This window comes from Stomoxys calcitrans, chromosome 4 (genome assembly GCF_963082655.1).
Source record: "Stomoxys calcitrans chromosome 4, idStoCalc2.1, whole genome shotgun sequence".
Lineage (NCBI taxonomy): Eukaryota > Metazoa > Arthropoda > Insecta > Diptera > Muscidae > Stomoxys > Stomoxys calcitrans.
Genome location: NC_081555.1, coordinates 42,610,553 through 42,627,705, shown reverse-complemented (window position 1 = coordinate 42,627,705; position 17,153 = coordinate 42,610,553). Strand labels below are relative to the sequence as shown.

At 41.3% G+C, this 17,153-nt stretch overlaps 1 protein-coding gene across 1 annotated transcript in view; it reads right to left on the bottom strand.

Annotated features, from left to right (window-relative positions):
* Positions 1–1,978: 1,978 nt before the first annotated feature.
* LOC106088995 (probable basic-leucine zipper transcription factor Q) overlaps positions 1,979–17,153 on the bottom strand; it is a 43,688-nt gene continuing 28,513 nt past the window's right edge. The window contains exon 2 of the mRNA XM_013254736.2: positions 1,979–3,586. Within this exon, the coding sequence (XP_013110190.2) occupies positions 2,064–3,545 (1,482 nt within the window). The 5' untranslated portion in view covers positions 3,546–3,586 and the 3' untranslated portion in view covers positions 1,979–2,063. The remainder of the gene's footprint in view (positions 3,587–17,153) is intronic.

Genomic DNA, 17,153 nt, shown 5'->3' with positions numbered 1-17,153 from the left:
TATTATTGTCTCTGGAAGAAAAATGTTTAAAAGTGGTCGCGTATGCTAATGACGTGGCAATTGTGGTTAGGCGATAGTTTCCCAGCACTCTAACAAAAATACTTCACCTGCAAGAGAGCCATTGGAAAAATTCGGGGGCTTAGACCGCATGTTATGCATGGGGTATATACTGCAGTTGTCAGACCTATAATGCTATATGGTGTTGTGATCTGGTGGACGGCGCTTCACAAATCCACCTACTGCTCAATACTTAACCGGATCTAAAGGATGGCTTGCTTGTGCATCACAGCCGCACTGAGGACGACACCATCTGATGCACTGAATTTAGTGCTACATCTTATGCCTCTGGACATTGTGGCTAGACAAATTGCAGCGACCACTGCCGTGAGGTTACGAGAGCTTTCTCTTTGGTCATGTGGCGGCTACGGATACCGTGTTATCCTTAATGCAATATCCGATGTTCTAGGCAGTGTGGATTACATCCTACCTGAGTCGCATTATTATAAACAAGTAAGAGCGTGCTAAGTTCGGCCGGGCCGAATCTTATAAACCCTCCACCATGGATCGCATTTGTCGAGTTCTTTGCGCAGTATCTCTTTTTAGGCAAACAAAGAATAATGAATAGGACTGTTATGCTATTGGAGCTATATCAAGTTATAGTCCGATTCGGACCAGAAATGAATTGAATGCAGAACATTGTGTAATATTTCAGTCCATTCGGATAAGAATTGGGCCTTGTAGGTGCTCAAGAAGCAAAATCGGGAGATCGGTTTATATGGGAGCTGTATCAAGCTATAGATATTGCACACGTATGTACCAACTTTTGTCAATGGCTCTCTTACAGGTGTATAGGTCAAGAGTTGCCTTTCTTCAATTTCCTGGCCAGCAAAACATACAGGTATTTTGAGCTTTCTGTAAATGAAACATTCTCTCCTCCCAAGGATACAGCTTCTACTGTAGGCAACTTGTATCTCCTGCTGAAAGAACCACTTCTGTCTTGCACGGATTTATACCTAGACCACTTTCTGTAGCCCACTTCACTGTTGCACGAAGAGCTTCCTGAAGTATATATCTTAGAGTGCTGGAAAACTTTCCCCTAACCGCAATTGCCACGTCATCAGCATACGCTACCACTTTTACGCCTCTTTCTTCCAGAGACAATAATATTGTATATTGTTAATGGCTATATTCCAAAGTAGAGGAGACAGTACACCTCCTCTGGGGTGCTCCTCTGCTGACCCATCTTATTAGATTCACAGATCGCAAGCTTGCCGTAATGCATCTTTTAGTATGTAAGTTGTTAATAAACTTTCTTACGGCAGAGTTGATGCCTTGAAATTCCAACTCCTTCATGATTGACGTCGGTTTTACATTATTGAAAGCACCTTCAATGTCAAGAAATGTTGTGATTGTATATTCCTTGACAGCCAGAGAACCCTCTATGTAGCCGACTAGGTCGGGAAGTGTTGTTTCAGTGGATTTTCCTTTACTATATGCATGCTGCTGCCGAGACAGGCGATCTCCAGAATCTTTGCCCTAAGATATGTTTATATCAACCTCTGAAGAGTCTTCGGCATAAAGGATGACAGACTTATAGGACTAAAATCTTTCGCCTTCGTGTGGTAAGGCATATATGTCATTCTGATACGAGCAGAGTACATCTCCCTAAGCCAGGGAACCAGTCTATCAGACACAGCTTGTAATTCAACCGGTGATACATCATCAGGGTCTGGCGACTCAAAGGAGTCGAAACTTCTTATCGCCCAAAGGATTTTTGGTGCATACACAATTTCCCTAATAGCGTCCGACGAATGCATACCAGTGACAACCTCTTCTGGGCGCCATGTTGTGGTGTTAACCTCGCTTATTCTTAACCACAGATTTGGCCAATCTCTGAGAATTTATGTAAATCCTTTTATATACAAATACTTTTTCCAATACATACTTACTTTGTTTGATTATGAATTTTCTTCCCAGCTTAGAATGTAATCATTTTTATTTTGAAACATTTAAATTCGTTTTTTTTTGTGGTTCATTTAAATTAAGTTTGCTAATAACTAAACCTAATCGATTTGAGTAATCGACGAATCATCTTGACTTGAACATCTGCTGCTGTTGCCATCATTGCGATATTTTATGGAATCGATAATTTCCACATCGATATCACGCTCACGATTTGAGTTCTCTTCAATGTCATTGTCATCGGAATTGCCCACCGACTGATGGCCATCCGAATCACCCTCACACTCGATGTCAGATTTATTATCGGATTCCACAAGATCACTGCCGTTGCCACCCGAGTTATTCAGAGCACTCTCGTTTTGGGCCTGCGCTATCAGATCGCGTGCGGCAAATTGACTATAGAGACGAGGAAGATGTTGCAACATGTAGTTGGCACTACACTTTGATATATTCGGCTGATTCTCTTTGCTCTCGCCAAAGTCATAGTATTTGGCATAGTTTTCGAATTTGTTCATGACAGCACCGGAAGTTGAGCTTAGATTGATGGCATCCGTGGTTGCCTGTAGAGCTGCCATGGCCTTGAGATCATTGGAACGGGGAGTAGGTACTGTGAAGGCCGATCCATGCCTATGTTTGTTGGGCAGTGTAATGGCAGCGGGTGGGGAATTTGTGGTTTCATTGGCTTCTGCGGTATTTCCATTGCTCTCGGCATTGGCAAGTGGCGAAACGTTTTCCTTTTTGCGGTCGTAAATGTGGCCGGATACACGCAAGTCTATAAAGAAATGCAGGGGATCTATGCCATAGGGTGGATATAGGGGTGGATACCAAACTGGAGGCGGTGGGGGCAAAACCAAATCTTGGGGAGGCAATGAGGCGGCTGGCGGTGTACTTTGCAGCGCAGGATCGCCAACACTGGCACCCCCAGCCACAGCAGTATTCGCTGGTGTGGCTGTTTGATCCGTGTCTCTGTCGCCCGACTTCGAGGGGACCAGAAGATGCTTTATGTCACTATGCTCCTTGGTCGTTTCCGCTTCCAATTTCCGATACTTGTTGGCCAAATGCTGAAGATATGGTTTGTGGGTGGTCAACTCAAGTGGTTTCTCAGCTGTGATAAGTGTTTGCTGCTGTTGTTGTTGCTGTTGTGCTTTCTCCAACAATGTTTCGTTTTCTTTGAAATAGGAGCGATGTTGAGACCATGTCCGTTTCCGGGGTCGCCTGGCCAGAGCAGCAGATTGCTGCAATTGCAGGTTACGTACATTTTCCTGGTTCCTAGCTGCCACCAGGGAGCGTAGCATGTCACTAAAGAAGAAATTGTTGGGTCCCATTGGTGCTGAGTATAAATAGGGTGGGGTGGCAGCCATCAGGCGACTCACAAAGTCTTGATTTCGCATTTCGTGTATGTTGGATTTGCGTGGTGGAGTTGCGGGGTTTGCATTATTTGTGTTTGCATCCTTGGGGGATTTAATCTGGTGTGCTTGCTGTTGCTGTTGTAGTTGTTGATGCTGCAACTGCTGTTGCCGCTGCTGCTGCTGCTGCTGTTGGTGCTGCTGTTGTTGTTGCTGCTGTTGCTGTTCCTCAGACATATTCGTTTGGCTGTCTATTTCTTTTGTTGTTTGCTTAGTATCTGCAATTAAAATGGAAAGATGTGCAAAAAATATTTATAAATGCTTCAAATGGGTTTTAAATGAATTTCTTAAAAGTAAATCTTGGGTTTTTTTTTTTTTTTTTGATTGTGTGCGACGAGAATCGGAAAGAAAAGAATAATTCAAACAAAGACAATTTGAATCCATTAGACAAATTTCAACTCAAACAGCTTGGAAGATGTTTTCCATTTTAACATGAAGGAGGTGGTCTCGAATTATAAGATGCTTTCTTCGTTCCTTTCATGTATTGTTCCTTAATGAAGAGAACAACTTGAACAACTGCCACACAGTTAATGAAGAACAACTCAGCATGGTGTTGTAGTAAATTTTATTTTAATATCCAACTAAAGCATACATTTAGGCGGTGGTATGGTTATTTTTTGAAAGGAGGATATACATAGCCCTTTAATATACTTATGCTAGAGAAAAGTAGACGAAATGTGCATTTCCAAAATAGTTAAATGTCTGGAGCAGAGTTATACGATATATAATACCCTACTCTACACAGCCGGCTATAAAATACCCTACACCACCCACTCTGCATACTAATTGTATGCATGAAAACCTATGTTGAAATATAGTCAGATTTTAATTTTGCATACCTATTGATATATTGAATAGAATATTGAAAGATTTTCTTACGATAGGACCTTTATTGTAGCTTACTCTACTTTAATTGGCTATGACAGAATATTTGTTCCACTGGCCGGGCGTAGAATAGCGTTCCAAGCGCCTCGTTCTTCTGCGCACATTCTAAAATCACTGACACCAAGTTTCGAGGTGTCTCCCACCGCTTGATCTTTCCATAGGGCTTTTGGCCTTCCCGGTTTGCGTGTACCACCGTGTATGCCTTTAAAAGACTTCTTTGCTGAAGTTTCTTCATCCATTCTGACAACATGACCTAGCCAACGCAACAGTTGTATTTTGATGCGTGTCACTATGCATACAGCTCATACAGCTCGTCCCCTATATTCTCCATTATCGCAAACTGTTCCCTATATATTTTACGAAGAATCTTTCTCTCAAATACTCCAATCCATGTTTTAGAACCATATAACAGCACGGGTAGTATCAGTGTCTTGTATAGTGTAAGCTTCGTCTGTCGAGAGGTGGCCTTGTTTCGAAACTGTTTACTTAGTCCAAAGTAGCATCTATTTGCCAGTATTATTCTTCGCTTAATCTCAAAACTGGTTTCATTCGTTTCAATTACGGCGGTGGCGAGGTAGATACAGTTACTGACTGTCTCAAAATTGTGCTTCCATACTTTCTCCATTTTCTTTATTTGTTCGGTTGTGCAAGGCTTTTTGGGAGTTGAAACCATCTATTTCGCCTTATCTCCATTTACTGCCAGACCCATTTTAACTGACTCTCTTTCGATTCTTTCAAATGCTGCTTCCGGTGACCGACCTATGATATCGATGTCGTCGGCATAGGCGAGTAGCATGTGTTCTCTTGTGATTAGTGTGGCATATCTATTCACATCTGCATCTCGTATAATCTTCTCCAGCAGTATATATTAAAGAGATCGTTTGGTATTAAATGGTTCGGAGATATTCTTTCCTATTCTTACTGAGGAACGCGTATCAGCAAGTGTCATCCTGCAGAGCCTTTTTAATTTTGCAGGGATACCAAACTCAGACATGGCTTGAAATATCTTTGAACGTAAAGGAGTATCGAAGGCGGCTTTGTAGTCCACAAAGAGATGGTGGGTGTTGATTTGTCCTTCTCGGGTCTTTTCCAGGATTTGGCGCAGTGTGAATATCTGGTCTGGGGTGGATTTACCTGGTCAAAAGCCGCATTGATAGGGCCCAATTATCTCAATGACTTTAGGTTTTAATATTTCACACAGTACGCTCGAGAGTATCTTCTATGCGATGGGGAGGAGACTTATTCCTCTGTAGTTGGCACATTCCGTCTTGTCTCCTTTCTTGTGTAAGGGCTATAGTATGCTGAGGTTCCAATCATCGGGTATGCGTTCTTCTAGCCAGATTACGCAGATAAGTTGATGCATACGCCTTATCAGCGTGTCGCCTCTGGTCTTAAATAGTTCAGCGAGTAACCCGTCGGCTCCTGCTGCCTTGTTGTTCTCTAGTAGGGTCACTGCTACTTAGACCTCATTCTGACTAGGAGGTAAACATTCTATGCCATTATCAGGGATTGGTTCTGCGGTATCCTCTTCGCCGCCAAAGTCGGACACTAGCAGTTGGGTAAAATGTTTTTTCCATATCCTCAGCATGTTATCTGTCTCAGTTACCAGATTTCCTTCTTTGTCTCTGCTGGAGGAAGTGCCTGCACCAAAGCCATCGATTTGATGTTTAATTCTTTTGTAGAATTTCGAGACTTCATTCTGACTCCTGTACATCTCAATTCGCTCACACTCACGTCTTTGCATTTCCTTTTTCTTTCTGCGGAATAGACGTTTCTCCTCTCTCCTTTTCTCCCGATACCTCTCCTTCATCTGGCGCGTTGCTACTGGTTGCAGGGTTGCCCTATATGCCGCATTCTTGGCTTCAGTAGCATCCCGAGACTCTTGGTCGTACCATGGGTTTCTTGGCGGAAGCTTCCGGTACCCAAGTACGGATTTCGCGGCATTTTCCATGGAGTGGGCAATAGTTTGGCACTGCGCCATTATATCATCGGACCAAAGAGTGCTTTCATCAAGCAGTTGGGTCAGTCGAGTGGATTATGCCGCTGCCATTTGTTGTGTTTGCAGCTTCTCAATGTCCAGCTTCCGTGCAGTGTCAGATCGTAATTTCCTCGCCATGTTCAAACGGGTGCGAACCTTTGCTGCAACGAGGTAATGATCCGAATCTATATTCGCTCTACGAATCGATCGTACATCTAACACGCTGGATGAATGCCTTCCATCTATCACAACGTGATCAGTTTGGTTTCTCGTGCTTTGATCGGGTGACAGCCATGTGGCTTTGTGAATATTTTTATGTTGAAATCTGGTGCTACCATGTTTTTGCCGCGGCGAAATCTATCAGCCTCAACCCATTACTTGACGTTATCTCGTGGAGGCTAAGCTTTCCGACTGTTGGACCAAAAATGTCTTCCTTCTCTATCTTCACATTAAAATCTCCAAGAACGATTTTAATATCATAGGCGGGGCAGCGGTCATATTCTCTCTCTAGGCGCTCGTAGATAATACCCTTGGTCTGCTCGTCTCTGTCTTCCATCGGGGCATGGGCACAAATAAGGTTGATGTTGAAGAATTTGGCTTTTATGCTGATTGTGGCTAGCCTCTCATCCACCGGAGCTGGAGACAAGGTATTTCAGTCTCCGACTAAGCACAAATCCACAGCCAAATTCATATCTCGTGTTATGGCAGCTATAGTATAGTTCGTCACCGTTTGGTGTTGTAGTGACGCCATTTCCAGTCCATCGCACTTTCTGTAAGGTGGTAATATCTGTTTTGTACTTCTCTAATACATCCGCTAGCGCGTATACTACACCTTCTCTATAAAGAGTGCGGACATTCCAGGTGCAGATCCGCAAATCATGGTGCTTTTTCGTTTGCGTGGGTCAACGGTATACTTATCAATGATCGATCGGTATACTTATCAATGAGTCTATCTCTCTTCCTTCTGGTTGTTACAAAGAAATGATATAATACCCTGCACCACCATGGGGTATAAATATGCCATGTGAGAACGGGTAGAGATATCTCTTCACAATTTGGGATGGTTAGAGCTGTTAGCGAGATCGTGTGCAAAATTTCAAGGCCCTAGTTGTCCGGGCACCTTTTGACAGGCCCCTAAAGGGGGTTACCTCAGTATTTCGAAAATTTGTTGGGGCTGCCAAATTTTGGTTTGTTGTCCGATTCCAATTTTTTTTTTGCTGGATAGGACTTAAAAATCCCTGCAAAAAATTCACTAGAGGTATACTAATCTGGTCATTCCGTTTGTAACACCTCAACTTATTCGTCTAAGATCCCATAAAGTTTATATATTCTTAATCGCCTCGATTTCGATATCTGACAAGGTCAAATACTTGGGTGCGATCTTGGACAGGAAACTGAATTGGAAGTGTCACATTCAGGAGCGTACTGAGAAGGCTCACAGATGTTGGACACTATATAGACGGGCCGTAGGCTCGAAATGCGACTTGAATCCTTAGATGGCCCACAGACTGTACAGGAGCGTGATTAGACCAATACTAACTTAGGAAGAAGGAAGGGAAAAGGTTTCCGATCGGATACCTGAGATGAACATTGAAGTCGAGTGAGCGGCACTGCTGCCATCGGCACAGTCTTGGATTGACGGAACCCTAGTATTGCCATCTGGAAGATCATGTTACACGGATGGATCAAAGATAGAGGACAGAGTGCGCCTGGGGGTTTACATTGAGAACCCTGGGACTGAGATCTGTATAAAACTGCCTGACCATAATACGATCCTGCAGGCGGAGATCCGGGCGATCACGGAATGCGTGAAGTGGTGTGGTGCTAACGCGAGGACGTCGAGTTTGAGCATCTTTACCGACAGTAAAATTGCCATAAGGGCAATAACAACCAGGACGGTAAGGTCACGAACAGTGTTGCAGTGTAAGAAGGAGATTAACGCCTTCTCTGAGGATGGGAAAATCCGCATCATTTGGGTGTTGTTCCATAACGGAGTAAGTGGAAATGAAAGGACAGACGATTTGGCGGTGAAGCCTAGAGGACTGCCGTTAATTAACTTGGTTAACCCGAAGCATTTCGGGTCCACGCAGTACGAGTTAAGCGAGTGGGCGATGAATCCGCATGTAACATTGTGGAACAGCGAAACGGTCGGTAGGACGGCGATAATCCTATGGGGGGATCCAGATCATATGAAAACGAGGCTTTTACTGAAAGGAAGTTAGAAGGAGGTCAGTATAGTTTTTGGTATTATAAGGGTACGCATAGGACTACGAGCTCTTTTATGTAAAATCGGTGTGGCAAGTGATAGCATGTGTAGGGCATGCGGCGAAGTTGATAACACGTTGGAGCATTTCTTTTGCCATTGCCCGGTTTTCGCATCTAACAGATACCCGCACTTAGGTGGAGACACAATACGAGACATGAACCAAATTAGGGGCGTGGCACGGAAAAACAATGAAGGAAGCACGGAAATCCTAACTTAAAATTTTCTTTTTATACCCTCCACCATTGAATGAGTACATATATTCTACATATATAAAGTACATATATTCTTGATCGTCGTGACATTTTAAGTCGATCTTGCCATGTCCGTCCATCTGTCCGTCCGTCTGTCGAAAGCACGCTAACTTTCGCAGAAGTAAAACTAGGCGCTTGAAATATTTTTTATTAGTCTAGGTCGGTTGGGATTGTATATGGGCCAAATCGGTCCAAGTTTTGATATAGCTGCCATACAAACCGATCTTGGGTCTTAACTTCCTGAGAGGGCGCAATTCTTATCCGATTTGACGGAAATTTCGAACATAGAGTTTTAATATCACATCCAACAACTGTTGTAAGTATGGTTCACATCTGCCAACTGCCATACAAACCGATCTTGGGTCTTGACTTCTTGAGCCTCTAGAGGGCGCAATTCTCGTCCGATTTGCAGAAATTTTGCACATAGTGTTTTGATATCACTTCCAACAACCGTGTGGACCTAATCGGTCCATAACCTGATATAGCTGGCATATAAACCGATCTTGGGTCTTGACTTCTTGAGCCTCTAGAAAGCGCAATTCTCATCCGATTTGACTGAAATTTTGCACATAGTGATTTGATATCACTTCTACTGTGCGAAGTATGGTCCTAATCGGTTCATAACCTGATATAGCTGCCATATAAACCGATCTTGGGTCTTGACTTCTTGAGCCTCTAGAGGGCGCAATTCTCACCCGATTTGACGGGAATTTTGCACATAGTGTTTTAATATCACTTCCAACAACTGTGCGAAGTATGGTCCTAATCGGTCCATAACCTGATATGATATAGCATATAAACCGACCTTGGGTCTTGACTTCTTGAGCCTCTAAGGGCAATTCTCATCCGATTTGGCGCAAGTTTTGTACAACGGCTCCTCCAATGGCCTTCAACATACGTGTGCAATATGGTCAGAATCGATCTATATCTTGATACAGCTCCCATATAAACCGATCTCCCGATTTCCATTTTTGAGCCCCAAATCGAACTATAACTTGATATAGCTGCTCCTCCGTCCATATTCATTATACTTTGTTTGCCTAAAAACAGATACCGCGCAAAGAAACAGACAGATGCGACCATGGTGGAGGGTATATAAGATTCGGCCCGGCCGTACTTAGCACGCTCTTACTTGTTAGAGGTTACTTTATAGTTGTTAGAGCACACAACAAGCCGATTACTGGCTTAGGTGTTTGTCCATAGAGGTATGGGGCGGAGTAATATATGCACCCTCTTTTCAACCTAACCTAACTTACCTAAAAAAGATCGGAAAAAATTGCCAACCCCCGCCTTAACATTATCCTTATGTTCACTTCAGAGTTCGAGCCCAGGCGTTCAGGCCCCTTTGTATATATACCTTAAATACCCTTTTTTAAAGGAGGCCACAGAGTTTAGCATGTCCGCCTATGACGCTGAACGCCTGGGTTCGAATCATGGCGAGACCATCAGAAAAAATTTTCAACGGTGGTTTTTCCCTCCTAATGCTGGCAACATTTGTGAGGTATTATGCCTTGTTAAACTTCTCTCCAAAGAGGTGTCGCACTGCGGCACGCCGTTCGGAATCGGCTATAAAACAGAGGCCCCTTATCATTGAGCTTATTGATTGAGCTTGAATCGGTCTGCACTCATTGATAGGTGAGAAGTTTGCCCCTGTTCCTAAGTGGAATGTTCATGGGTAAAATTAGCAATTTTTACCCTTTTTTTTTTAAACAGAGTGATGAACTTTTGGCAGAGAGAGAGAGAGGGACTCCAATGAGTTAGAGTGCAACTGGACAGGATTTTTTAAACGATAGAAGTTTCCCTTCTTCTTCTTGTTTGTTGGGAAATCGTTTTATTCAGGTGAGAATTTACGTATATTATTTTCGATTTTTTTTTTTGAAATTTGTGAAACTAATGTGAAAAGTTTGAGAATTTTGGAAATAGGAATAGGATCAAAAGCACCCCCTCTTCATTAACATAAGGTAAACAATAACCCCATACATATGCAAAGTAATCCACTCATAGGCTAATTCTGAACATCGTACAAAACACCGAATGTGGGCACTTTGGGTTGGTTCGAATCAAGATGTCAACATTGGTGATTTTTCTTTCCGCTTGGCAGACTATGCAAAAAGTTTGCTCTAAAAACAAACATGAAACAGAATTCAACCAGCACATTTGACAGCTGCCGGTGTTGATAAATAAGTTAGTTGCAGCACAACGACACCAACAATGACTACTTGCCAGCCAACCAACCAGCCAGCCAGCCTAAATATTTTAATAAGCCAACGGATCTCCCTTTACACACAAGAAAAACAACAGCATCATCAACGTTTGTAGCCAGCCCAATTTGCTTTTAGCCATCTTGCCATCCACACGCCACCCATAGGACAAAATTAACGCCAACCACCAATCTGGTCTCCTCTCTTACCACCATCTAAGCCACATAACATCGAGTGTAAAAAATATATGTTTTAATTCGCTGACAATCTGTTGCCACACTTCGGAATTTAGCGCTCTTTTATATTCACATTAAAAAAAAGTTTCTTTTCATTTGTTGGCACACCCTACAGTCATTTACATCATACACATTCCCGATTGAAAGACAAACAAACTACCAACCCAACAGCTATGAACATGAGCGAGCCAAAGGCAGGGCGAATGGATGTCATTGTCAACATTTCACAGCATAGCGTTAATGAAATCTAAAGTTGCGTTTTTTATTGTTTTTTCATTTCGTAGAAAAAATAAACTTTTCGAGGATTTGACAAAAATGTTGGCATTGTGATGAATTCCCTGTGTTTTTCCAACTCGACAAACGAAAACAGGATGAACACAGCCAGCCATGAGCATAGAGTCTAAATTAGATTATGCTAATTTCGCCCATTCAGAATATTTGAAATTTGGAAAATATAAAGAGACTCTTTGGCCAGAGTGCCGAAGTTTTGTAAAATGGTATTCATTAAACTTTACATTGGACAAAAATGTATGAAGAAGTATGCGCCTGTAGTGCAGAAATGTTTTTTCTATAAGCCTCATTCGAGCCTCTAGAAAATCGATTGTACGACTGTCCACCCAAAGAGGTCGGTTTATTATTTTGTCCATTTATAATCCCCAACGACCTTCATCGATACGAAGTATCTGTGCAAAATTTTAAACAAATTGCTTTATTCGTTTATATGCTATGGTTCTTACAGACGGATGGACGGACGGACGGACAAAGCTAGATCGACCTAAAATGTCAAGACTATCAAGAATATATAAACTTCTTGGGATAGCAGATTAATTTAGGGGTTTCCAACAACAGCTGTCTTTTTGAATCACCTGGTATGGGCCTGTAAGTGTGGTAGTGGTGACCATTTGGCTGATGTTCTCCCTATTTATTATGAAATAAATATCCGGTCAATTATCTTAAAAAATTACATTTCTATTTCTTTGAATACCAATATAACACCGCTTATTGGAAACCCCTAAATTACCAAAAGAAACTCAAGCAATATATGTATAGATCTCTGCACTTCAAAGAATAACTTCAATATCTATTTTAAACTAGCCGAACCGGGCCCGCTCCGCTGCGCCTTCTTTAACTCTGTAATATCTTTTTAGGGTGGGGACACTTCGCACTGAATGCGGATATCGAATTCGTGCCATTGTAGCCTATGAAGCTGAACGCGTTCGAATCCTGGCAAGAACATCGGGAAAAGCCGTGTTTATCCCCTCTTTATGTTAGCGACATTTGCGGTGCACAATCCCATGCAAGGTCATTTAAAAAATTTTCCCCAAAGAGGTGTCGCGCTGGGGGACGCCGTTCGGACTCGGTTATATTGGGTTGCCCAAAAAGTAATTGCGGATTTTTCATATTGTCGGCGTTGAAAAATTTTTTCACAGCTTGTGACTCTGTAATTGCATTCTTTCTTCTGTCAGTTATCAGCTGTTAATTTTTTTATGAATTTATACTTGAATCGGCAAATTCTCACTCATTAATGTGTGAGAATTTGCCCCTTGTCGGTTCCTGGTGGTAATGTTCTCAATAGGGGAGCGATGGCACCTCAGACATTTCAACTCATATATGGATATCAAATTCGTGCTGCATTTCCAAATCCCTTTAATTTAAGCCCCATATTGCCATGGCCGGTAAATATGAACCGTTTGGAGGGTGTTTTGGGCCTGGGGCGGCCACCGGCATTTTGCACTGAAAATAGATATCAAATTCTTTCTTTATTCCCAACAGAAATGAAGTTCCGTTTAGGGGGTGCTTTAAAGCGTAGCCCAAAACACTTGGCTCCAAAATTGGATATTAAATTCGTTTTCTACTCTCAAATACATTTCGTTTGAGTCCCATATTGTCAGAATGGGTCAAATAACCCATTTGACGTTTCTTTAGGAGGAAAAACGCCACCTAGACTTGAACGTAAATTTTTATGTAATATTCGTAATCTACTGCATAATACTTTTCATTTGAGTCCTATATTGACATGAACTTCGAATATATCTTTTCAGGGGAGTTTTCGGTTTGGGGGGGGGAGGGTGCGCTGCTTACTTGCACCCAAATTTTAATACCATATTTATTTTCTGGTCTCCAATACCTTTCATTTGATACCCTTATTGTGCCCATCGGACCACTTTCGGATATGGGTAGCGTTTTTGGGGTAAGGGAGAGGATTCGCCACCTCTAGATATCAGAAAATTATATAGCCTATATTTCCTTTCAAACCAACCTACACAATCTGTGAAAATTTCAAGGTAATCGGTTCAGCCGTTTTTGAGTCTATACGAAACAAACAAACACAAATTGAATTTCATGTATAAGACTAGCTGAGCCCGGCCCGCACCGCTGGGCCCGATAATGCTATGTTGGAAAGGAGTACTCTAAATTTGGACATTTCTGCCTAATTTCAGTTGAAATGTATTCCAATTTTTTCTGTGGATTATTCTACTCTCAAATACCTCTTATTTAAACCCCATACTGCAATGGCCAGTAAAATTTGGACCCACATAGACTTGGGACCAAAAATAAAAGTAAATTTCGTGCACTACTCCCATAGACCTTCCATTTAAGATCCATATTGCCATGGTCGGTAAATATGTCCGATTTGAGGGGTTTTTTGGGGGGTGGGCTGACCCACGAAACACTAAGTCCCACAATTGGATATCAAATTCGTTTCTACTCTTAAAAATACTTTTTCTATTGAAATTTTTTGTATGTATATCTATTTTTTTCCATGGCAAAGATTGACACTTAAACTACCTTTAACACCGTCTTGGGTAAGAAAGTTAAAAAAAATACCGCAAACAACCGCAACGAAATTCCTATATTTTATTTTTCTTCATTTAAAGGGCCGATAGGTTGTCATGTTGGCTTCTCCAAATTAGCGCCATCTGTTTTCAATTGGATCAACTTAATCCAATTGGAAAAACTGAATCCAATTGATGGGCTAATTTAAATGTTAGTGGTATTCACTTGGAGTTGATCATCCTATTAAATAGCCATAATTTTTTTTTTTTTTAAATCAAATCAAATTTAAAACAATTTTTTGTGGTAAAGAACTAACTTGCCTGTCTATATTTTGGTGCGATGGAGATAGTTGTTACTATTAAACCATGTAAAACTTTTGAACAAAAAAGTGTTGGTTAGCGGCACGTCGTTTGGTCTTGTCTATCGATGAGCCAAAAATGGTTGCTATCGCGCTGAACGTCATAATTTTGAGGCTATGGCGGCCTACATTTATTCCCATTATTATGTCCCCACGCATTATTTAAATCACACAGTGTCCTGTTAGGTCATTGTGATTGATCGACTGTTTTTGAGTTAGGTGGGCAGAACAGAATCACGATATCAGTATCACAGTCCACAACCTTATAACTTTAATTTAACCCCATGTTGTCATGATTGGTATATACAGCTGTTTGGTGGAGGGCGTTTATAGGAGGGTTGTGCGCCGCAATTTGAATGACGGACTATACTCAAAAAAATCGATCACTTGGTTCCCCATTGTTTTAATGGGTCAATTAACCTATTTGATTTTAGGAGGTAAAGCACCACCAAGATTCTTGGACAAAAAGTTTAATGTCATATTCGTAATCGGCTCTCAAATGCCTTTCATTTGAGTTTCATCAAGCTATGATCGAGCAATATTCTCATTTGGGGGGCTTATCGGGGATAGGGCAACCATCAGTTACTTGAACCTCATTTGTATGCCATATTCGTAGTCTACTCCCGAATACCTTTCATTTGAGTCCTATATTGATATGTTCGTCTAATATGTCTGCTTGAAGCAGTTTTTGGGGCTGAGCGACCCATTGATACTTGAATCCAAGGTTTTATACCATATTCGTATTCTACTCTTCAATACCATTTATTTGATACCGGTTCACTTTTGATTTTGGTTGGGCTTTAAGATCGGAGCGACCCCCCAATTACTTGGAACCAATTTTTATACCCTCCACCGTAGGATGGGGGTATACTAATTTCGTCATTCTGTTTGTAACTACTCGAAATATTCGTCTGAGACCCCATAAAGTATATATATAAGTCGAACTAGCCATGTCCGTCCGTCCGTCTGTCTCTCGAAAGCACGCAAACTTTTGAAGGAGTAGAGCTAGCCTCTTACAATTTTGCACAAATACTTCTTATTAATGTAGGTCGGTTGGGATTGTAAATGGGTCATATCGGTCCATGTTTTGATATAGCTGCCATATAAATCGATCTTGAGTCTTGACTTCTTAAGGGCGCAATTCTCTTCCGATTTGACTGAAATTTTGCACGTAGTGTTTTGATATTACTTCCAACAACTGTGCTCAGTATGGTTCAAATCGGTTCTTAACCTTATATAGCTTCCATATAAACCGATCTTGGGTCTTGACTTTTCGAGCTTTTGGAAGGCGCAATCCTTTTCCGATTTGACCGTAAATTTGTACGTGGTGTATTGGCATCACTTCCAACATTAGTGCGAAGTATGGTCCAAATCGGTCCATAACCTGGTATAGGTGCCATATAAACCGATCTTGAATCTAGGGGGCACAATTCTTATCCGAATTCGCTGAAATTTTGCATGAGGTGTTTTGATATGACTTCTAAAAATTCTCTCTTCTCCCGATTTTGCTTCTTGAGCCCCGAATCGGACTATAACTTGATATAGCTCCTTCTCCTCCGTTCTCATTCTTAATGCGCAAAGGACTCGACAGATGCAATCCATGGTGGAGGGTATATAAGATTCGGCCTGCCCGAACTTAGCACGCTTTTACTTGTAGTTTTTTTTTGCTTGACACTCAAAAATTGGAAAACTTCTTTCTTTGTTTGGTCGAAACAAATTTGCCGAAAATTTTTAATGTCACGGCGAATTGAATTTTTTTCGCCCTGTTATAAGTTTTGACATATCAAGTTCCCAAAAAAGATACTTTGTTGTAGCAATTCGCCGATGCGGCCACCTTATTAAATACGCCTTGGAAATTACAATATATCCAAAAGACCGAAATAAATGAATATTTTGAGATGTTACCGATGGTGCAGGCCATACAAATATGAATCAGGCTAATAAATTCTGCACATTGCATTAATGTAATGTAAAATTTCCCAAAAACATTCCATTAAGGAACAAGGGATATTTCTCTCATATCAACGAGTGCAGTCCGTTGAAAGTTTAAGCTCAAAGATAAGGGGGCTCCTTTTTTATGCCAAGTCCAAATGGCGTAACGCTTAGCGACACCACTTGGTAGAGAAATTTTTTACATGGCAGGATACCTCACAAATGTTGCCAGCATTAGTAAGGGAAAAGCCACAGCTGAAATTTGTTTCTGATGTTCACGCCGGGATTTGAACCCAGGCGTTCGGCTTCATTGACGGACATGCTAACCTCAGACCCACGGTGGCATGCTAATACGTATAGTTAGACGCATTTTGTTTGTTCTTTCTAAATATCGCTTTATAGTATTAAAGTATGCCTTGGAAATTCCACAATTATTTTCAAAAGTGACTTTTTTTGTTTGTTTCTTTGGACAAACCACAAAAGTTTTTATTGCCACCAACAAATAACGACTCCAGCGTTGGCACTTGGATAAATATGCATTAAGTTTTCTGGGAATAAAAAAGCGGAAAGAAAATGAGAAAGTTTAGCATAGTCTGGTTGCAAAAGAAAATGTTGCATTTGAATTTATGACTGCAGTTTTATTGGACTCTTATTAATTTCTTGACGTTGACGTCAGAATCTAAAAACAAACAAACCAACATTTCCTTAAGAATATTTAAGTGTAAAAATTTATGTGAATATTTATAAATTTTAAAAGCTAAATTTGGAGATTTTCTGCAATTCTCCTCAAATAGGTTAGGTTAAAAAGAGAGCGATGATATTAATCCGCCCCATGCCACTATGGACATACACCTAAGCCAGAAATCGACTTGTTGTAAGCTCGAAATACAAAAAAAAAAA